The sequence below is a fragment of the Populus trichocarpa genome, chromosome 18 (assembly GCF_000002775.5).
Source record: "Populus trichocarpa isolate Nisqually-1 chromosome 18, P.trichocarpa_v4.1, whole genome shotgun sequence".
Taxonomy (NCBI): domain Eukaryota; kingdom Viridiplantae; phylum Streptophyta; class Magnoliopsida; order Malpighiales; family Salicaceae; genus Populus; species Populus trichocarpa.
The window spans coordinates 2,337,794-2,360,958 of record NC_037302.2 but is presented as its reverse complement, the minus strand read 5'-3'; the positions used below and the strand labels follow the sequence as shown (position 1 = coordinate 2,360,958).

The 23,165-nt window shown below is 29.7% G+C and overlaps 2 protein-coding genes across 4 annotated transcripts; both read right to left on the bottom strand.

The window, feature by feature from the left end:
- Positions 1 to 2,216: 2,216 nt before the first annotated feature.
- On the bottom strand, positions 2,217 to 4,727 carry LOC18107499 (probable histone H2A variant 3). The gene is made up of 2 exons (XM_006371668.3): positions 4,620 to 4,727; positions 2,217 to 2,513 (listed from the first exon to the last, which is right to left on the bottom strand). Exons 1-2 carry the CDS (start codon positions 4,725 to 4,727, stop codon positions 2,217 to 2,219), a joined length of 405 nt encoding a protein of 134 aa, XP_006371730.1.
- A 15,284-nt stretch (positions 4,728 to 20,011) lies between these two features.
- Positions 20,012 to 22,302, bottom strand: LOC7462972 (EG45-like domain containing protein). 3 transcript variants are annotated; one of them, XM_024590075.2, is made up of 4 exons: positions 22,117 to 22,302; positions 20,726 to 20,870; positions 20,312 to 20,612; positions 20,012 to 20,217 (listed from the first exon to the last, which is right to left on the bottom strand). In XM_024590075.2, exons 2-4 carry the CDS (start codon positions 20,838 to 20,840, stop codon positions 20,211 to 20,213), a joined length of 423 nt encoding a protein of 140 aa, XP_024445843.1. In that variant the 5' UTR covers positions 20,841 to 20,870; positions 22,117 to 22,302; the 3' UTR covers positions 20,012 to 20,210. The 3 variants fall into 3 exon arrangements, with proteins under 3 accessions (XP_024445843.1, XP_024445844.1, XP_024445842.1); XM_024590076.2 differs by having other exon boundaries at positions 20,726 to 20,848; XM_024590074.2 differs by having other exon boundaries at positions 20,726 to 20,891; positions 22,117 to 22,301.
- Between the last annotated feature and the right edge of the window lie 863 nt (positions 22,303 to 23,165).

The window sequence follows — 23,165 nt, the reverse complement described above, 5'->3', positions numbered from 1 at the left end:
GGTAGAAATCTTGATGTCCAACAAAATCCCTTTACAACATCTCATTAAAAATTTCAAGAGTATTTTTTATTTTGTATTTTAAAAGTATTTTTTTATAAAAAATTAAAATTAAATTTTATTTATTTATTATTTTAAATTAATTTTTTTATATTTTTAAAATTTTTAATGTGTTGATATTATTTTAATATATGTATAAAAAAATGATTGTTGACACACTTAAAACACTCTAATCAAGCCATAATTTTTGTATTGCATTTCGAGACCTCCTCTCTATCACATCACAATGAACAATGTCTCCTAGACACTATATTTTTAAATTAAAAAATAAAAAAATAAAATTCAAGAGTTTAGAGAATAGTCACACACAAGGTAAAGACCTTGCACTAAAACAAAGCAAGATTTATACTGCAGCTTCACCACCATCACACGCCACCTTCACCGTCACATCGCCACCTTCACCGTCACCAAGTTATTAAATTTTTTATTTGTTTTTCTATTTTATTTTTCATCTTAATTTAATAAAAATACAAGTTTCTATTATATTCATAATTTAGCTGGCTTCCAATGCCCACAAGGCCCGAAGCGTTACTGGAAAAATAAAAGCTTAATTTGGCCAGAGATTCCCTCTCCTAATTAATTCTCAGCTCAGTCCCCAAACAAAATTAATTTTCAATTGGATGCCCCATCTATCAAACATTACCTAATCAATCCTCCAATTAAATTTTTATTTTATGGTTAGTGCCCAATATATAGGAGATACTATTCGAAATATCTCTTTTTTAGAGACTCAAATATGAGAAGAGGATCATAATCTCTTCAGGAGATATTTTGGGAGAGAATCATGTAACTAATATGGAGAGAATCATGCAGCTGATATGTCTTCTCATTCCCCCTCAAGCTCGAGGAGGGAAAGGCTCGATGCAGAGCTTGCCACGATTTGGCAGGAACTTGAGATTGCTCAAGGATTTCGTAAAAATGTCAGCAATCAGTTCATCACCCAAGACATGTGCAAGTTTGATGACACCACGAGCTACTTGTTCACGAATAAAGTGAGCGTCAATCTCGATGTGCTTGGTTCGATGGTGAAATACAAGATTCTTTGCGTAGGGATAAGAACAGAGAGGCCAAGGCTCTTGAATAAATTGACATACTACATGAGTTTAGCTATGGTGGAAGCAAGGGATCTGTTTTTAGCTTCCGCAGTTGACCTAGAGATGGTAGCTTCTTTCTTAACCCCCCAAGAGATGAGATTATGACCTATAAAAACTGCAAAATTATCTGGTGGTTGATTGACGATCAGTTACAGAACCGATCAAATCTGCATCGTAATAACTTGTAATAGTTGTAAGAGGACATAGAACATGGTGCAAACCAATATTGAGAGAGCTTGAGCTTGCATAAACTGAGACACATAATAGACAACAGAAGCAATGAGCGTGAGATATTGGAGAGAGCCAGCCATTACAGAGAGTTTCACACCAGAAGCAGGTGTGGAAATGATTTGGCACCATCCAGGCTAAACTTATGCAACAAAGAGAGTAGATATCTGTCTTGACTAATGGTGGTGGTGGTGGTGTTGTCCCGTGTGACTTGAATTCCAAGAAAGTAGTGTAAATAAAGGGTAAAAAACAATAAATAAAAATGGTCCAGATGACATAATTTAAATTTTTGAAATTCAATTCAAACAAAATAATTTGATAGCAAAAATCTTTTTTTTTATTAACAATTTTTTCTAATGAAAACCAAACGAAGACATACCAAAACAAAAGGTCAGGACAATTTAAAATAAGGATAAAAAAACTCCTCCCTAACTAAGATTCCTTTGTCTAATCAATGTGCTTTTTGTTTGTTTGGAATTTTTAATAAAATAATATCTACAAAACATTCTTACTTAATCTAAAATATATATATATATATATATTAAAATATTTAATTTTTAAGAAACTAAACTTCAAAAAAGAAGAAGAAGAAGAAGAAGAAACTAGCTTATTCCAAGACATTCTTTTGTTTAACCTATTGTAAAACCTCTTATAAAACGTGAAAACAAATTATAGAGAGTAAAAATGAAAGAAAAGTAATTGAAAATACATGCTAGAACCTTCCTTTTCAACCTAAAAATCACAATTTGCAAGCTGTCACAAACGAAACAATGCATTGTTCAATTACACAGCAATCCATCCTATGTATTCTTAATAATGCAAAGGACCGAAATAGCTTTATTCCTTGGAGGATTTGTTGATTAGCGACTTGTGGATGTGAGGGATCACACCACCACCAGCTATGGTTCCTTTTATAAGGGTGTCTAGCTCTTCATCACCACGGATTGCTAACTGTAAATGCCTCGGTGTAATCCGTTTTACCTTCAGATCCTTGCTTGCATTTCCTGCCAGCTCTAACACTTCTGCAGTCAGGTACTCCAAGATAGCAGCAGAGTAAACGGCTGCTGTTGCTCCCACTCTTCCATGGGCTGTTGCTCTTGACTTCAGAAGGCGGTGGATACGCCCGACAGGAAACTGCATGGATGATATAGAATGAAATAGATGGTCAAATATTTTATGCTTCAAGACAGGTATGAAGGGACAAAAAAGAAAGACTGAAAAATAGTGATAAGCTTGCAAGTCATTGATCCATTATTCAGGAATTCTGCATATTCCTAGAACGTGCACCCTACTTGTACAAGTAAAGAGCAACAGTAACCAATCCTCAGTGCCATAAATAGTACAATCAGTAGTAATGCAAAATGCCACTCCACAGTTGTAGCCAAGAACAAAACTAGAACCTATAACCGAACAACTAAGAAGCAACTGTATTCTAGCTGTGTGATCTAAAACAAAGTTCAAAGAAAGAGCACAATGAGATGCAAGTACAATAAGTAGCCCAAGAAATTGAAAATAAACGGCCATAAGCATAAAAATCCAAAGTTCTGATGGTCAAAGAGGTAAGCAATATAGGCAGTGCACAAGATGAGGAAATTATATCCACACTGCTTCAAATAACATCATCGATCCAAAGGTTAACAAACAACTGATATCCAGAAGAGCTTTTGGCTCCATATATCTGACTGGCAGCTTGACATGTCTTTATTTAATCTTTGATTAACTCAAAAGGAATCTCTCCTAATTATGTGTTAACTAAGTTACTCCTGCCTGGAATTGATAAGTTCTACTACTTCATACTTATTCACATTTCTAAAATATCATGAAAATTTCAGGACCAAAACCAAATAAGCCATCTGTGACGCTTAACTCTAACTGTCAATTTGTAAAACCTAAATAAACACCTCAAAGTCCTCAACTGCATGCCCTATGAAAAACATAATTATTCATCAGAGTATTTGCTTATGTCATAAAAAATACTCTGAAAAATAACTGATTAATGTTTTATTTTAAAAAAAAGTTTATTAAAAAAATATAGATGAAATTTGACAGATAAAAAAGTTGGAGGAGGATGAAATTGAAAAAAAAAATCAATTTTATAAAATATTTCAAATAAAACAAATAACAATAAAAAAAATAAAGACCAAATCTAACAAAAGAAATATCAAAAGATGATGAAATTAAAAAAAAATCAATTTCATAAATTATTTGAAATAAAATAAATAACAATAAAAAAAACCAAATCTGATAAATAAAAAATATCAATTAAAAAAAGAAAAAGTGAAAAACTATATTACTAAATCAGGTTACCCCCCAAATCTATATTCAATTCAATACAAAATCCAGTTCCTCTATTAGAAATATCTACCCAAGCTCATGAAATTCCTTGTTGAGCACCTCAAGGAACCAACCAAATGCCCTAACAAATCAACACTCTTCACAACACATCAAAAGATTGCAAAGGACAGCATTACAATCTTTGTTCGTAACAACATCCCACGCTATAACATGTGGTTGCGACTTTTTATGGTACATTCTTCAATCAGCCTCTGATTGCATTCACATAAAAGAAATTTATGGAAAATGTGGGTTATTCGAGAAACTAAATTCTTAAGAAACCAAGGGTTGGTTTTCTCTCAAGAAACTATATCCCTTTTCCTTTTTCAGTTTCTCTGCACTTGCAACTGCGTTCTCCTTTGAGCCTATTTACACCATATTTGCCTATTATTCTAGGTCTCACTTTCATACCAAATCCTCGGAGTTATCAATTCAGCTAGCGTTATAATTTAAGGAAAATAAAGAAAACCCAGCATTTACTCTCAAATTTCAGAATGTTTCGATTTCCAAACTGTAAAATCCAAGCTCAACTAAGCACAATAGTTATCCCTCAACTTTCACACAAATCTCAATTTATCTTCCCTTTTCACAAACTGATTACTCAATTATAAAGCCTAAAAATAAACATATCAACACAAAATCTCAAAATAATTGAATGAAAAAAATCACCGTAGTTCCTCGTGGCTCAAATAATTCCCAAAAAAAAAAACTTGCACTCTATATATTTAATAAACCCATGCAAGAAGCCAGAACAAGAACTATAATAAAAAAAATTAAGAAAATAACTAAAAATCACTAAATAATCATAACCCTTCAAGCACGTACGCAATTAAGATTAAAACAAAATCAAGAACTCAAAAACCCCATCAAAAGAACCAAAAAAATAAAAAGAAGAAGAAAAAAAACCTGAAGACCAGCACGAGAAGAGCGAGAGGTTGGTTTCTTCTTGTCTTTCTCTTTAGATTGAGCTGGAGTTTTGCTTGTTAACAATCCCTTCGCTCCTTTCCCTGACATCTTCTCTTCCAAAAACCAAACACGCACAGACTTTGCTCTTCTTTTGTTAGATTTTCTTAGAATATTTTTTTTTTTGGAACAGAGCGAGGAAAACTAAAAGGACGACTTGTATATTGTAGGATCCGAAGTTAAATGCCCCTGAAATTTTTGTAAATTACTGAAATGCCTATGGCTTTGTGGGAGTTATATTGAGATTCTTTTGAGGGTAGGAATGGAAACATAATCTTATCTCCGTGGGAGTCCCAACATAATAAGAAAAAAATTACAGATTTATATTTATTAACAAAAAAATATTAATATACTAACATCAACGATTAAAAAAAAACTAAAACAGAAGGTGAGTGAGAAAGATATAGCTGGTTACTCCATGAGACTCACGTTTATTTTTCATGGTTCATTAATTTTATTTTATTTTTGAATAACTTACAAAATATCATTAATTATAAGCTTGAAAATCATAAAAAAATTTTAAAAAATATATTATTTATTCAAATAATGTTATTTTTTTAATCTATTTTTTAATTTCAATTTCGAGGGTGTTTGGCAGTGTGGTAGTGGTTGCTTTTCAAATAGTTTTTCGTGCCGAAATACATGCCAATGATGTTTTTTTATTTTTTAAAAATTATTTTTGACTTCAGCACATCAAAACGATCCAAAAAGTACAAACCGCACTCAATTTTAGCAAAAAAAAAATTTTAAATTTGGTGAAAAGCAAGTTGAACCGCAGAGCCAAACAGGCTTTTTATCCGTTAACGTTAGATTTATTAAATTGAACTTTATATATCTTTTAATTTTTTTAAAAAAATTTAATCTATTTTTTTTTGTTTTTTTATCTTTTAACATTAAAATTATTAGAGATTGGATTTCATAATCTTTTTCAATTTTTTTTGTTTATAAGATTATATTCGTCTTATAACTTGAAAATGTGTTAACTTGTTTTTTTTTTTTAATTTTCTGTTGACTTTTTATCTCAATTTCATTCTTTAACATTGGATCAACTAGAAATTAAACTTTATAATTTGTTTTAATTTACTTTCTATAAGGTTGTTTCTGTCTCATAACTCGGATCATGGGTTTGACAGGTTAATCCATGTTGTTTTTTATGTTCTTTTTTTAATGATTTTTTTCAATTTCATCTTCTAACATTGGGTTGATTGGGAATAGAGTTTCATAATTTGTTTAAATTTGCTTTCTGTTAGGTTATTATGAACTCATGACTCGAATTGCGAGTTTGGCATGTTAACTTGGGTTGACCTGGGTCATTTTTTAATTGAGTTTTTTTTTCTTCAATTTCATCATTCAACATTGAGTTTATAAAAAATTAGGCTTAATAATTTATTTTGATTTATTTTCTAAGGGGTTATCATGGTCTTATGACCCCGCATGCGAATTGGCAAGTCAACCCTAGTTGATCCGAATTGATCCAATATATTATTCTCTCAATATTTATATATATAAAAGATATCATCTTGAATTTTTATTTTAAGTTAAACTACATTTATATCGGTCTTCCAGATTGCCTTTGAACCGCTAAGGTGACTGAGTCAAATCGAGTCAATCCCCATACAATTTAAATTTTTTTCTACTAGAAAAATATTAGCAATGCCCAGAAATTTTTTATGTTAGATAAAATTGATCCGACTCGCAACGTAATGCATACTAATAATTTAGTTAATGCTTAAAATCACACAAACTCAATTATTTTATTTTTAAAACTTAAATATAAAATATTAATATTATAAATGATTTAATAATATAAAATTATTTTATTATGTATAGATAGCATGCTCTATTTAGCAAATTCTCGTGATTAATATGATTATATACATTCATCATCCATATTGTTTTTATGGTATTCATATTTTAAATTTAAGTTCAATTATAGTTAGAAATTAAGATTAATTTTTATAAGATTCGTAATATGATATTAAAATAATAATTATATGTGTTATTAAATCAACGAGAATTTTATAGTTCTTTAAGAAAAAATTAGTTGCAAGTTAAGATTGAGTGATTAAGATTATTAATATAATAAAAAATAGTGAAAATATTAGCTGATTGGTCTATGCTCTGTTGGAGGTCAATTTTTGTTTTTAAATGTAAAGAAAAAAAGCAAAACATGTATTTTCTACTTGTATCAATTCAAGCTATTTTATCAAACCCATGACTTAAATAGAATAGAAATAAAAACAAAAAAATCATTAACATATTTATTTGATCATGATTAAACTATATTATTCATAGAATAAATTACTCCATTCAAATCCAATCCAATAGATTTGGAAATGAAGACATTTTGATTTCAATTTCTAAATTCCAAACCAAATTTTAAATAATAACCAAAATAAAATCTTAATAATTTAAGAATTCAATAAATTAATATAACTAAAATATCTTGAAAATTAAAATGAAATTAAAAGAAAAACAAATCAGATGAGGCCATCCTTATAATCTAAATTAAAAAGCCCAGGCCCATGCATTTTTTTAAAACTTAGGAGCGTACGACATATTTTTCTATTTTATTAATTAAGCGGGCGACATGTCACCTGTTGGGCAACTGCCCAAATTTTGACCATTATTGTGGTGGGCGGCAAGATCGGAGGGGGAGGGTTTTTTTTTGCCCTAAAATTCATTTTTCAAACTATTTTTACCCAAAACACACACCAAAACACCCTTAAAAACTCAAAAAAAAAAAAACAAATCTCTCAACTCAAAAAATCCATAAATCGGTTAAAAAAAATACAAAATCAAACTAAAAAATCTCTCTCAAGCTTGATCTACTTTTTCAGACAATAAAAATAACAAAATCACTACAATTAAACTCCTCTTATTGAATAGTCTTTTAACACCAACCTTGATCATTTTGGTTGCTAGAATCATGACAACCGATATTTTTTTCTCTTCTCATCTAGGTTAATCACTAAGACTCGCAAAATCATGAAATTCTAGACTCGGATTCATTCATGAAGATCAATTTTAAACCAATTTAATGTTGAAAGATGAAGTTGGAAAAAAAAATCAATTAAAAAGAACTACCAAGGTGAAAACAAACAATAGCAATAAAAAAATATGGATCAGATTTGATAGGAAAAAAAAACATAAGGAGGATGAAATTGAAAAAAAAATTAAAATTAAAAATTATCTCAAAACAAAACAAATATCAATAAAAAGAATGGGGGCCATATTTGAAAGATGAAAAAATTAAAAGGGGATGAAATTAAAAATAATCCAATCTTATAAATTATCCAAAATAAAATAAATTGTAATCAAAATAACAAGGACCAAATCCAAAAAAATAACAAATTTAAGGGTTTATTTGAAATTTGAAAGAGGCATACGTGAAAGTAGAGTAGTAGAGAGAAAAGAAGAGGAAAAGAGAGAAAAAAGACAATGATGCCAAATTGGATGGCCTTTGGTTACATGTGTCACCTCAACACGAAGAGGATGCCAAGATGATTCAAATGCCGTTATGGAAGGCATATTTTGTTCACCAAAGGGTCGTGCTTGTGTCACCCATGCACTGACGCGTGCAACACGAGCATAAATAATTTTTTCAAAATATATATATTAAATTACAAAATCACCCTTAAACCAACCTGATATTAACAAAAAAAAAAAAGTGCAAATAAAAAGATGCCCTTGAATGTAAACTATAAAAAAATTCACTTTTAAGGGCATGTAAGTCATTTTACTGTTATTTCGAAATATAAAAGATGAAAACACCCCTAAACTATGCTTTTAAGATTTTTGAATCTAAAGGTTTAATGGTACTTTCACCAAGCATAATAAAATAAAAAAAGATGTTATTTTCTTCTTTAAATTTGGCAATGACAAATAAACCACTATGAAATTACTTAATTGCCCCCAATAACATGTCTTTTGTTTTTTTAATGGAAAAATGGGTATGTCACCTAATAACTCGAAAAAGCCACCCATTTCCTATGGATTTTTCATTTTGATACCTTGTCTTTCAATCCCTTCATCCCTTGATAAATTAGCCTAAATTGATTTACAATTTGGTCCTATAAGGGATAAAAAAGAAAGGGATGGAGAAAAATCATGAATAGCAAGTCCACAATAATTTGTGAGGAGATTCAAAATGATTTTGCATAGTAAATCCCTTACACCATTTAGTTTTTCTTATTAGCTATTTGACTAACGCTCCACTACGGGTCGGGTATTTGTTTTTCAACAAAAAAATCAATGGTTTTTTCAACACATTTTTTTACATAAAAAATATTAAGTATAAATCAAAAGGTTTATGCACACATCTAATTAAATAAATCGAGAACTATCTTTGTCGATGAATGAACAGAAAAAAAGTCATTAACGATAATTAAATATGTATCCGAAAAAATCAAGAAATATATGTAGATCAATATATTTGATCTCAACATGGGTTATTCACCCAATTGTGTTCACTGACTATGTTTATTAAAATAATTTTTTATTTAATCAAATGATAGTAGAAATAAACACGCACATAAAATTGATTGTATAAAATAAAAGGGAAAAAATATCTTGCAAGGTTGCATTTATTAGAAATAATATCCAAAAATAAATAATTTTTATTTTTTAAAATAAAGTTCAATTATATAGAGCATAAAAATTTTATAGATAACTTATAATAATCTCTTAAAAACTAAATACATACAAAATAATTAAAAAAAAAAACCATTATTTACAAAATGATAAATACAAAAAAAATAGAGAAATCAAGAGAAGAGGTATTGATTGAAATATAATTAAAAAAACACATAAAAACATGATTTTGTTTAAAGAAATGCAAAATTACCAAAAAAGAAAAGAATAAAGGGGCTAGGCATCATTAGGCTTGGCAAGCCAGGCCAAAGCTTAACCCATTTAGGAAGAGCCCAATATTTTTTGAAAAGAAAAAATTTTATATGACGTGTTGTCTAATATTCCCTATATTCTAACCATTTTGTGGAATTGTAGGCTTATAAATGTTAATAGATGAAATGGATAAGGAATTTACAAGAAAAAAAGAAGAATTCTTAATTTTTGTTCTAATATAGATTTCGGCTAAATAAGAGGAAAAATTGGGGCAATAGAGTTTTGATAAAAATCATTTAGAAACTATATGAAATTATAGATAATTGATGTTGATAAATTATATGGATAATAATTTTTGCAAGAAGGGAGAAAAATTCTCACCTTCTTTTCTTGTAGAGTTTTAGGCCATGATAAAAGAAAAAAAAAAGGAAAGGGTTTTGACTTGGACTTTGTTAGTATTAGAGGGTAGTTTTAAACGAAACAAGTGGATTGTTGGAAAATTAGAGAGTTAATGTCGATGAAGAATCAAAAAGGAGAATTTCATTCTCCTTGACTTAGGAATTCGATCAAGCTTATTAAAAGGGTATTGGACTTAATTAAATCAAGAAATGTTTAATTAGCTTTAAGTCATACCGATTAAAAAAATAAGATTTTTATCATTTGGTTATGAATGATAAATGACATGTTGTTTGTGTTGGTATAAAGGAGGCTGCAAGACCTAATCAACAATCGATGACCTCTTTGCGCACATAGATATTATGTAGGTATTCAACACCTTGAAGTAACCTAATAGTTTATTTAAAATAATTCTTAGAATGATTTTTCTTTGATTGTATTTTCAGTGTAAAATTATGTGATGAAAAGGTAGAATAATGTTTTGTTGAATGGATGAGTTGAAAGATTATTTCCTGGTTAATGAAAATAATACCCAGTCAAATTGGCGAGTCAAAAGATTGTTCCCTGATTAATGAAAATAGTGTCATGTTGAATGGGGGAGTCGAAAGATTATTTTCTTGTTAATGAAAATAATTTCATGTCGAAGGGGTGAGTTGAAAGATTATTTCCTAGTCTATAGAAATAAGGTCCTGGTTAATGAATGAGTTGAGAAGATTATTTCTTGATTAATAAAAATAAAACCCTAGTAAATGATTAGCGAAGACATTAATATATTAGAGATAAGCTACTCCATTAAATGATGTGGTGAATATGTTTATGTGCATGAATAAATAATTTTTAATTTGTTTGTTTATCGTAATGTGTAAATTTTAACCATACCTAATATATGTGTGTGTGTGTGTGTGTGTGTGTTTCTAGGTACCTTGCACCCTAGAGTCGGGAAGTAGTTACATGGATAAATGTCGTTTTCATTAAGTAAATGATGTATTTGAAAAAATCAATATTTTATTGTTATATACTTAAGAATTGAAATGTTTAAATTATCTATTATGAATGATGTAATTTAAGAAAGTCTCTGTTATTAAGTTAGTTTATAGTTTAGTTGTATACTTATATAAACATATTTATTGTTAAAAGAAAATGATGTATGCCGTGAACTGATTAGTTTTAAATATTTGTTCTATAGAAATATTATAATGCTAACACTATAAAAAAAGAAGTTGATATTATGGTTGAGTTATGAAAGTCCAATATGACGAGACGAGTATTGCGATTGTTGTTTGCAGGTTGAGAATTTTTTGGGCCGATAACTTAGTATTAAAAATACAAGGGAGGCTCTGCCAAAATTTTGGTTATATATATATATACACAATGTTTCGAGTTTTGTACTAGCCTTGGTAACAACATTTCATCGCAGGGCCACACTATTTTTTTGCATAAAAAATGATGTTTGGTTACTACAAATGTGTTTTTCTAAAAAAGAAAAATACATGATTCAGGTCATAGTCTCAACTGGTATGAATAAGCTAGCTTTGATTCAATTAGACAAGAAAAAAAGAAATGATAGTAGATGGATCCACAATCCATGAAATACAGAAGTACCAAACGAGGTAAAAAAATCGGTCTTAATCAATTCAAGTTAGCATAACAAACCTATAACCCTGGTAATTAAGGCTAAGTCAACCGAAATATTCTGCCAAACCCACATTAACTTTTCAAATCTGTGACCGGGTCATAGACCCGAAGCATATAATCTAGAAAAACCATGAAGTCCAATTCCCAATCAATCAAATATTGAAAGATAAAATTGAAAAAGAAACATTTAATTATACAAAAAGATTTAAAAAATAGCAATTAAAATAATAAGAATCAAAATTGAAAAACAAAATATTTTTTTAAAAATCAATTTAGTAAAAGAACACAAATAAATCAAAAGAATGAGAATCAAAATTGATATAAAAATAAAAACAATGTTTGTAATTAAAAGATGAATTTGAAACGAAAAATAACTTTTACAAAAGGGTCAAGAAAATCAAAACAATAAGAATCAAATTGAAAATTATAATACTATCAAATTAAATTGAAGAATGAAATTGAAAACCACTAAAACTTTTACAAAATGGTCAAGGAAAAAAATTAGAAATCCAAAAAATAAGGACCAAGTTGGAGAATGTAATATTTGATAAATTGAGATTAAAGGATGAAATTGGAAACAAATAATACTTCTACAAAAAAGCTAAGATAAAAAATCAAAAATCAAAAGAATAAGTATTGAAGTTGAAATACCAACAACAAAAAGAACCAAGCTGTATTTTTCAAGGTAGGTGAGAGAAAAGAAAAGGAAAAAAATATATCTACCAGCAACAAACTGAAACACTAATGCTAACACGTGCTACATCAACAAGAAAAAAACATGCGGTGCTACCAGCAACACTGTGGGAGGACATTTCTGGACACCGGAAGGCGCCACATGCATTACTTAAAGTGTACGGGCACCTCTCATACGCCTCAAGCTTAAATTTTCTGATTTTAAGAGTGTTTTTGTTGTTTTGCTATGCATTTTAACTGTTTATTATTTTTTATATTTGGTTAAATATCAAATTACCTCTTAACTTAAATTATAATGATGAAAAAATCATTATGAAAATATAAAAATATCATTTGATGCTACACTATTTTAGTGAATAATTTTTTTTAGTATGAAGCTACAATTATTTTTCAAGGAGTTTTAGTTCTTTTTAATAATAATAATATTAATAATTAATAAATAAAACTACTTTAACTTTAATAAAATAATGTAAAAAATCAACTCAATAGCCTATTATGCTAGATAGTTGAAAGTGTTGAATAAAGAATCAGTTTATTTTTACATTTTAAAAATAATTTTTAAAAAATTGAAATGTTTTATTTTTTTATTTTAAATTAATTTTTTTGGGGTGTTTTCAGATCATTTGACGTATTGATATCAAAAATATATTTTAAAAAATAAAAAATATATTTTTAAATAAAAAATATTTTAAAAAACAACTATTATTATAATAATATCATTTAAAAGTTATTGAAGTTTGTCGGAACTAATGACGTGTCAAGGAAAATCAAGTTAGCGTGCCGAGTGATATCCAAAGTTCCAGGCATCACATGAAAACAAATACTGAGCCCGGTAATGCCCAACTGGCCCAAAGCATATAACATGATTATATATATATATATAATCATGCTATTTTTTCTTAAGACCCCAAATGCCGACCACTACTAGATGATGCCCCAATGTATTTTCAAGGGTATTTCTATACTCTTCATTATTTTTATGCTATTGTTTTAGGTTATTTTATTATTTCCATGCATAAATAATGTTGAAGTGATTTATTTCATGAAAGCATCTTGACAGAGAAATAAAGGGATGATCAATGCCTCATGATGAGACTAGGAGGACAAGATGTGTTTATTATCGAGGTGATTTTATTGTGAATTTAATTTGTGTTCTTGTGAAATTGATTGAAATCTAAAGTGTTTGGATGTTTCTGCTTGATTCAAACCTGTTTATATGCTTGTGGTTATGTCTGCTTTGAGCTTTAACCTATTGATATCTTAGATTTATTCAATTATATTGTTAGTTTATGGAATTATTATTACGAGCAATAATCATATCTAAATGTATTAATTATGAAAAAAAATCAAAGAAACATATAAATAATTTACATTATTAATTTAATTTAAATTACCATCAGGATATATATATATATTATTGTTAAAAAAAATGAAGTTCTCAAATATATCTCAACAAGCAAGCTCTAGATTTAAAAGAAAAATCAAAGTATAAAAAAATAAAAAAATAGCAAAAATGAGATGAGAAAGAGTGTAAAAATATTTTAAAAATATTTTTTCAAACTCTTTTTCACCCCATTTTATTTTTATAGTGAATTTTAAAAGTTAAAAGGTTAAATAATTAACTTAGAATTAATTCCCACCATTATCAACATTTGATTAGTCATCATAAATCAATAATTAAATCTAAATATAGTCGCCACAAATATAAATTTCTTGAGCTGAAAAAACTATTCAAATTTGTATAAAATGCTTATAAAATAGACTATTAACATTCATGGGCTGGACTTGACAAAACAATAAGCTGGAAGAAATAATTCTTTATGGACCAGGCTTAAGTCCAAATTTTAATTGGTAAAAAATAATCTTTTATCATCCAAAATATTATTTTACAATAAATCCAAACTCAAGTTCAAACCAGACCTGAAGCCCGAGCTCGAGTCAGGCCGGTACACTGTGTTAGTTTAAGCTCAAAGCCCATTTTGCTTAGGATATCTCTCTTCTAGAAGTTTAAGTGTGATTTAGGCTTAATATTAACTTTCCAACTTTTCACTTTATAAACACCAAGAAATTTTTCTATAAAAAAATTTCGAGAGTTTTGAGTTTCATCAAAATATGACAATCAATAATTCTTTAAGATCAATTTCTCACTTATCTGTAATTTGTTTAAAATATTTTAATGTTCTATGTTAAAGAGGATACGATGAAGATAAAATTTCAAAAAAAATTTAAATTTAAAAGTGAGTGAATGTTATTTTTAATTTCACCTCAACCATGCCCATTAACCATATTTTTTAAACAAATATCCAACAAAGATCAATCATATTGTAAGATTTGTTGCAGCAAGCTGTGAATTGTTTTGGTATATATAGACAATGTATATGCGTGATTTCCGCCATCGACATTTTTTCCCCCTGATGGTGATAGATTGTTAATGTTAATAAGAGGGTAGTGGTTGCAAGCTAGGAGGCGAGGAGACGATTAGGCTTCTCTAACGCCACGACACAAACAAGGATCCAGTTGCCACCACAAGAAGAGTTCAGTTCAGACACTATGATGCCACCTCACGGGTCCATGGAATTAAACGACGAGGTCCCTTTGCTAGAAGCATGGATGGAACCCACGACTCGCTACAAAAAGGAGGAAGGAGGTCATGGAGACCTGAACGGACCACTCCGCTACTTAGCCCAGGTGCGTGGTCTATTAATTGATACCATAATTAGCTGCGAGGCCCAAGTGATTTATGGGTTAGACTTTTAGTTCACGTTCACAATGGAGCTAATTTTGCCCCGTTTGGTATTTCATTTAAAATAAAAATGGTTTAAAAGAATTACTACACGTTCTTAAAGACCCCCTCAACCGCGCTGATTGTGAAGTCAAGAGAAGTAGAAAGTCAAGTGGCATCAAGCACATGCCATTGCCATGCCTTCTCGTTCATGATGTTGAATGTCTTCAAATTCTTCAGAGCACCGATTAGGTAATTAGATATCATATCAGCGCCGTTATTCAATTATTGATGATCATATGTCACGCAAATTAGTCCATTTGTGCTGTCTTTTTGTTGCTCGGCCGCTCAAAATCTATCGAGGTATGGAACCCACGAAGCAATCCTGATCCGGGCTTCTCGGAAACATGATAATTTCTTGGCACCGTTCCCATTACTTTGGACCGAAAATTTACACAAATAGAACTATTCCTAGATTAAAAACAAAACTCATTATGCTGATCCAATTTGGTTACCTGGATAGCCTTTCAAATGGCCGGAGAATCTAGAGCACGCAGCTCATGTTTTCACATACAGTATAATTAATGATATTAGTCTTGGTCTCTCAAAATGTCAAAATGTGTTGACTTGTTATTTGGCTCACAATATTGCAATAAATTGTCTTGAAAAGACTCTTTTATAAAAGGAAATGGTGCCTCACAAGGTATACTTTCAATGAGAATTTAAGGTTTTGTTCATGCTAGCCCAAGACAAAGTCACATCGAAACACTACTAATTTCTCATGTTAACTTAAGGCAATGCGTGTGCCGAATAAGTATTGTGTAATGGGTGCATGAGCATAAGTCCATATCCAATTCAATATGCATAATAACAAAAGATATGAAACTAAAAAAATAAAAAATAAATAAACAAGAGTACAAATACTAATATAAAAAATCACACAGTATAGGCAATCATAAAAGGTAAAACAAATAAATTATTTTCAACCAAAAAAACTTGCCTAAACTAGTGTATATGCATGAGAATGGTAAATGACTATTAGAACCTACGATAGTGATTTGGGATATGAGCCTTATTATAAGACTCAATCTTTATCTTAGAACATGGGTATTAGACCTAAAATGATGATAAATAGTAAATTAGATTTCAAGTCTGTTTTCCTTGATTATGTCCAAAATAGACACAAATGCTTACACTTATGCTTAGTGGGTTTTGTTGGGATTACATTGACTCAGCCAAAATCAACTCATAGTGATGCAATAATGAAAACTTAATATGTACATAAATCTCAAATTTTACTAAATAATCGTTATCATAAGAATATATTTACAGAAAAAAAGGTCAACAAAATTTACATAAAGTATGTATAGATATATATATTTTAAAAAATATAGTCACCTTGAAAGTAACTTCGCAGGCAGGATTACAGTTTGTTGTATAAGAAAAAAATGAATTAAAAGGATATAAAAGCACCCTTAACTCACATATTTATATTCAAATTTAAAAAAACAATATATTTATAATAATAAAAAATATTTTATTTATTTATTTTTAATAAAGTATCAACATCTGAATGACTATAAATGAGTCTATTCTTTGATAAAAATCAAAATACTTAAAAAAAAATTCTTTACTTTATCGATGAAAATATCCCTACTGTATTAATTTTTAAATAATTTCATTAAAAATATTTGAAACTCATATTTAAACACATAAATTAACACATCCACGTATAAACCCGACGCATCCACACACAATTTCAGTTACATCCATGCTCAAATTCAAACACAAACTTAAGTACACATAAATTTTAAAATGTCTATTAACATTTGAACATAAGAAATTCTATATAGAAAAAATAATAAACGGTCAAATTAGTGCTCTGGGAAACGAAAATGACTTTGGAAGCGACCAGAATTGACTAGAAAATGTTGGTACAAACTGGGGCAATGGTGGCATATGAAAATCACATGTTTCCATACAACATGTGTTCTTCACACGCCTCCACTAAACCTGCAAAAAAAAAAAAAAAAATACAAAAAAGGAAGTTCATGGGCTATAGTGATGGATGCTATTTTTTATGGGTTTGGAGAGGAAATGGACTGCAACAAGGATGGGAGTTGGCAGGGTTTTTGTGTTGAATTCAAGTTTTAGGTGTGATGTTGGCTGAAGATTTTGGTAGTGTTGGTAAGGCAAAAAGGCTGCGATTGGGGCTGGAAAAATTTGGTGGAGGATGTATTGGCTTTGATTTCAAATGATGGTGGTCACGTGTATTGTTGTTAACTTGTAAAATCGTATAATTTTACGAGTTAACATGTATGATTTTACGAGTCAATATGTATCTAACATGCAAAATCAGACTAAAAACTCAAAAACCAGTAAAATTGAACTTAACTCGTGCAAAATCAGTAAACTTAATAAACTCGATTTGATTTTACGAGTTTACTAAACTTGTGATATGAACCAAGTCATGTCCAAATTTGGCTTTAAAATGTCTGTTAATCAGTTTTGTGAGATTGGACATATCTTCCAAACCGTACATTGAATAGAGCTGAAATTTTACAGGGAAACATTAGACACATGAATATATAAATATAAATATAAATATATATATATATATATATATATATATATAGTGGTAAATTTTCTGGTCAAGTTAATGAAGTTCGAGGACATAATATTTCAGCGGGTCAAAGTTAGTAGACGAATCTTGTCAAATATGTCAAAGTAGACCTTCGTGTATTATTTGAGACATATCTGGAGCTATCGGTGGAGTTTTGCTGCAATTAAAGTTGATCTGGAAACTAGATATCTAAAGCTCTTTAACCATATATCATATGCTCAATAATTCATCCAGACAAGAGAGAACGACATGTTTGAAATCAAGACTCAAATCTACTAATAATATGTGAAAATTGAAGATTCGGGCTACATGGAGGAATTTTAACATGAATACTTTTATTTTTTATTTATTTATTTAATTGAATAATTATTTTGAATAATAATTATTTCTTTATCTTATTAATTTATTGATTAATACTATTTATATCTCTCATTTTATTTAGATCACTTATTGATTATAATATTATTGATTCACTTTATCTGATTTTAATATAATTTAATTTCTTGACTGAAATTATTAATATATAATCAATTAAAAAAATTATTTATAATTTTATAATTTTACTATTTAAATTTATAATCTGAATATATATTATATTTTTTATATCATATTAAAAAAATATTTTTAACAACTTTGTTGACGCGTATGAAGGCTGTTGTTCGTCAAAAAGGAGGATAAAGGAGAACAGCATGGAGAAGAGACGTGGACAGTAGGAGCTGGTGGCTGGCGGAGAGTGAGTGGTGGCGCTTATTGGTGAAGGTTGGCTGTGAATTGAAAGAGGAATAAGATAAAAAAATAAAAACGACGGCTAGGATTTTATTTTCTCTTCTTTTTTTCTTTCGAGTCAGCTGGACTCTTTTTTTAGATCTATTCTCTCAAGTCAGGCCCTGTGCTCTCTCTCTCTCTCTCTCTCTCTTTTCTCTTAGATTTTTTTTTCTTCCTTTTTGCTCCTTCCTCTCTGCATTTTGCATGCTCGTATTTTTATTGTTAAATTAGATTTAAGTCTTAAATTCATTTATTTTTATTTTTATTTTTAATTTCAATTTCAAATATTTTTATTTTATAATACTTTCCTTTTAATTTCAAATCTTTCCTAATTATGTTAATAATGGATCCAAGCTTTATCTTGGTCCCTCTTTCCTCCATCACTTGTTACTTCACTGCCTAATCTTTCTCTATTTATTTTTCTGAAAATATATTAGAAATGGAGTAAGAAAATGGGTTATTACATTCTTTACACTAGAATTTGTCAATTAAAAGGTTTCCTCCATACTCTTCAATTCTGGAAACGAAGAAGTGTCCTCAAGAAAAAGAAAAGTAATTTACTAATAATATGCTTAATGTTCAATTCAATGAACAAGTTGAAAAGCACAAATATTCCACAATTAGTGGCTGTTTGGGAACGTGGCTGCGGGCGAGGTTCACCCGCAGCCACGTTAATTAACGTTTGGTAACCCAAAAAAAGTTGCTTTTGGTGGGTAGGACCCACATGAAACCGGAGTTTCATGAGAAGCAGCATTTTACTGCTTCTCGTAGGGAAAAAAGCAGAATAGTGGAGCATGGCTCCACAGTGGAGCCATGCTCCACTGTTGCACTGTTCACTTTAGTGAACAGTGTTGTTTTTTTTTTTTTTTTTTTTTTTGAAAAACATGGCAGAAAGTTTAGTTTTTTTTTCCTCGAAAAACCAGTATAGTTAATTGATTTCACTCGTATTGTTCATGTGAACATGAACAATATTGTTTTTTTAAAAAATTAGTTTAAGGTGAATTAAATTTACTCGTATTGTAATCTCAATTTTATTCCTGATAATATTTTACCTAATTTTATTACACGCTCAAAAATTCATAAAAACTGTAGTTCTTGTCGAATGAATTTTGTACGTAATGAAATTGTAAATTTTTTTTAAAACAATTGAGTTTTACTCGAAAAACTAGTATTTAATATTATTTAATAACACTACATAAATTAGAAGGATATCACATGATGACGTAGCATTTGTGAAATTTGATCGCAATTCCAATTATGTTATTGCCGGGTTCGACCCAGTTAAAAAAAATTCAGTTTTTATTTTTATTTTAATTGTGTTTTATTCAAAAAATTAGAAAGATATCGCTTGATGACGTAACAAAAAATTCAGTTTTTGTTGTTGCGTGCTTAAGAAACCATGAAAAATATAGTCATTGTTGGATAAATTTCGTATGTGATGACATTGCATATAGTTTAATGGAATAATAATAAAAAAATGATATCAATATTATTTATTTCATGATGTAATAATAGTAGTTAAATCTACAATATTTAAATTAAAAATATTTTTTAATTATTTTATAACCTCAATTTGAAAAGCATTTTTTTAACCAAACACATTAAACTACTTTTTGTTCAACCTCAATTTCAACCACAGTTTTAACCAAACATATATTTTTCCAACCCAACCTCAACTAAAAGTACTTTTTATAAAACAACTTTTTTAAAACCACAACCACAACAGCAACCACAATACCAAACACGCTCTTAATACGAATAGCTAGCTAGCTTGCTAACCCACGTAACTCATCACATTGACTTAATCTCAACCCCTTGCGCGTTATCTAGAAACAACTGTTCTTCTTCTTCTTCTTCAAACCCTGCACACCAAAACATGCCACGTACGTTTAGTTATGTTCCTTTCGAAATGGAAAAATCTAAGATTGAGAGAAAGACAAGACAAGCATGACTTACTGTTGGAATTCTACGTTAACCAATCTTGCCGAAGGATCTGCGATGCTGCCAAAAGCGGTAGAAGAGAGGACTATCGTAGCCCCATTCGATGAAGGCCTTGACCTTGATGTTTGTGCTCGATCAACAATCCTAACCTGGATGATTTGGTCTGGAAGACAAGTTCTCGGGACAGCTGCACTGATGCATCTCACCAGGTACTGTCTTCCACAGGCGGCGCCATTGTCCCATATTCCCTCGCCGGCCGCGGCAAACAGATTGCTTGATGGGAAATGTGATGATGAATTCCCATAACAGGCAGTGGCTGCATCACAATCACCCCCCATAAAAAACATGTTAGGGATTAGGAGGGAGAAGCTTTCGAATTTCAGTTATGGAAGTCATATGTTTGTACATGTAGCAGTACTGGGCACTTACGTAAATATGGGGGTCTGTAGTGGGAACAGGTGCCCACATCGCCATGTGAGAGATGGAAGAGTGTTGCTAGGAGCAATAAGAGTAGAAATGGAGAGGTCTTCCCGAGTGTTGGCATGTTGCAAGCTGACAATGTTAAGAAAAACCACTGCACTCTGTGGTGAGAGTTCTGCACATATATATAGCCTATTCAAAACTCAAAACTTCTAAATCAAACATGAATGCACTAGTTGATATCAAATAACCTTTTTTTTTTATTATTTCTTCTTCTCTAATTTAGAATTTGTTTATAGTTTTTTATTCAGTATTATTAGACTTTTCTAATTTTTCTATTTAAAGAAAATAGTTTTCTTGTTTTTATTTTTCTATTTAGTAGTAATATTGTTTTTTTAGTTTTTTATATATAAAATTATAAAGAGTTGTAAAAACTTTTTGATATATATAAATAAAAACTAAATATTTTTTTATATCTTCTTATTTGTTCTTTGAATATTTTAATTTGTAACAAATCTTATTTTATTTTTTTTCTTGACTATTAGGGGGTGTTTGAGAGTGTTGTAACTGTTGTGTTTTCAAAGTGTTTTTTACTCGGAAATACATTAAAATAATATATTTTTTATTTTTAAAAAATTATTTTTGACATCAGCACATCAAACCTATTTAAAAACATTAAAAAAATTAATTTTAAGTCAAATTTTTTAAAAAATTATTTAAAAACACAATTTCAAACTGCCCCTTAGTGCAGGTCAACAAATAGTGATTTTTGATTTTATAGCTTCCTAATACCTAAAAACACATAAATATTTTTGTAAAACAACGGTGAGGCCACGAAGGTAAAACAAGCAAATATCTCACAGAAAATGCAATTCCAATTTGGCGGTAATATACAGAAGTAATCAAACGATCTCTTAACATGCAAGGCTAGCCAAATCAGGGTGCCGTCTTCGCGAGGGCATATTATTTGCCGTCCAGGTAAAGATAAATTCTGTAAACATTCAGGTAATTAAAGGGAACAAAGTAATAAAATCTCAGCAGCCGGATCTTTGCTAAATGCAGGTTTCGGTGCCCGAGACCAAGCAATATTTGCCGTCCTCGGGAGGAAGTTTTCAATGTCTTTGGGCCATTTCTTCGCATAATTAAGAAAAAACAATAGAAGCGATGGATCTGAGAGTGCTGAATAATATTTTGTGGATGTCTTGACAACCTGCTAAATGGTTTGTCCCCAATGATCTTAGCAGATATATGGATGAATCTTGGTATCCATGTCTTGGGTAATTTGCAAGGATATCCATCAAGTATATATGCTAGCAATTTATAGAACAATATCAACATCAACCAGCGTTCCAAAGAATTGATATGATCAGCAGATACATCAAGAGAGAGGGGAAGAATACCTGAAATAACGTGTTCTGAAACTGAAGGGATGGGCTCTGCGAGAAAAATATTGAAGGTTTCTGGATTTTTAACTGGGTTTTTATATATCTAGAAATTAAGGAGAGTAAATCTAAAATTAAAAGCTTGGAGGCTAAGGTCAAGGAGGGAGGAAGCTAAATATAGGAAGTTATCTGGCAAATTTACTGGTTTAATCAAGATGCCTTTTATAGAAAAATCAAATCTTCCGTAGAAGGAACAATTTAAACTACACAGAAGAATCAAAAGAAAAAAAATTGTTAGTGTTTGAACACCTAATATCTTCATAATTTGAGCACACAATATATATTATTTGATTGAATTAGCTACTTCTATTTTTTCTTTTCTTTTATTTTTAATTAGTTATAAAAAGAGTATATGTACAAATAGAAAACTTAATATTCTCAAAGAATTATAATTGAAGGACTTAATTGATAAATTCAAATTACTTAAGAACAAAATTGATATAAAAATTATTTGGAGATGAAATTGATACTAATCCAATAAATAAGGGGTATATTTGAGATTCTCCCATGATTTTATATTTATGAATTACTACTTGTGTTCAAGATCTCTAGCTCCTCCTCCAGGAGTTTAAGAAACCTTTCCTTGTCACATAATAAATCACGTACGTATGCAACAGCACCACTCAATCCTTGCCACATCAACTATCCCAAATTAATAGCATGTATTCACTAATTATTTCTACATCATAATTTTAATAAGATTGTTGTGTATGATTTTTTATGTAACTTCGTATATTGTTTTCCTAATTAAAAAACAATTCTTCTATATATATATATATATATATATATATATATATATATATTTGTTGATATATAAATTGAAATTAGCGTTACACGCTTGCTTTTGCCAGTTATTGTATAAATATGTGTTTTTTTTTATGTGATAAAATATTTGAAATGATTAAAAACTTGAGCAACCGCGTTGTCTACAAGGCAAGGATGACTTAAAAGTCATTATTTGTAGTTTCTTACAAGGAAGATGTTCGTGTATACGCACAAAAACAATT

Excerpts from the sequence above, each read along its gene's own strand:
- LOC18107499 (XM_006371668.3), bottom strand. The coding sequence starts at position 4,727 with ATGTCAGGGAAAGGAGCGAAGGGATTGTTAACAAGCAAAACTCCAGCT. Across the intron at positions 2,514-4,619 it reads CTTCTCGTGCTGGTCTTCAG|TTTCCTGTCGGGCGTATCCA; the intron begins GTTTTTTTTCTT and ends TCATCCATGCAG.
- LOC7462972 (XM_024590075.2), bottom strand. The coding sequence starts at position 20,840 with ATGCCAACACTCGGGAAGACCTCTCCATTTCTACTCTTATTGCTCCTA. Across the intron at positions 20,613-20,725 it reads CTACAGACCCCCATATTTAC|CCACTGCCTGTTATGGGAAT; the intron begins GTAAGTGCCCAG and ends ATTGTGATGCAG.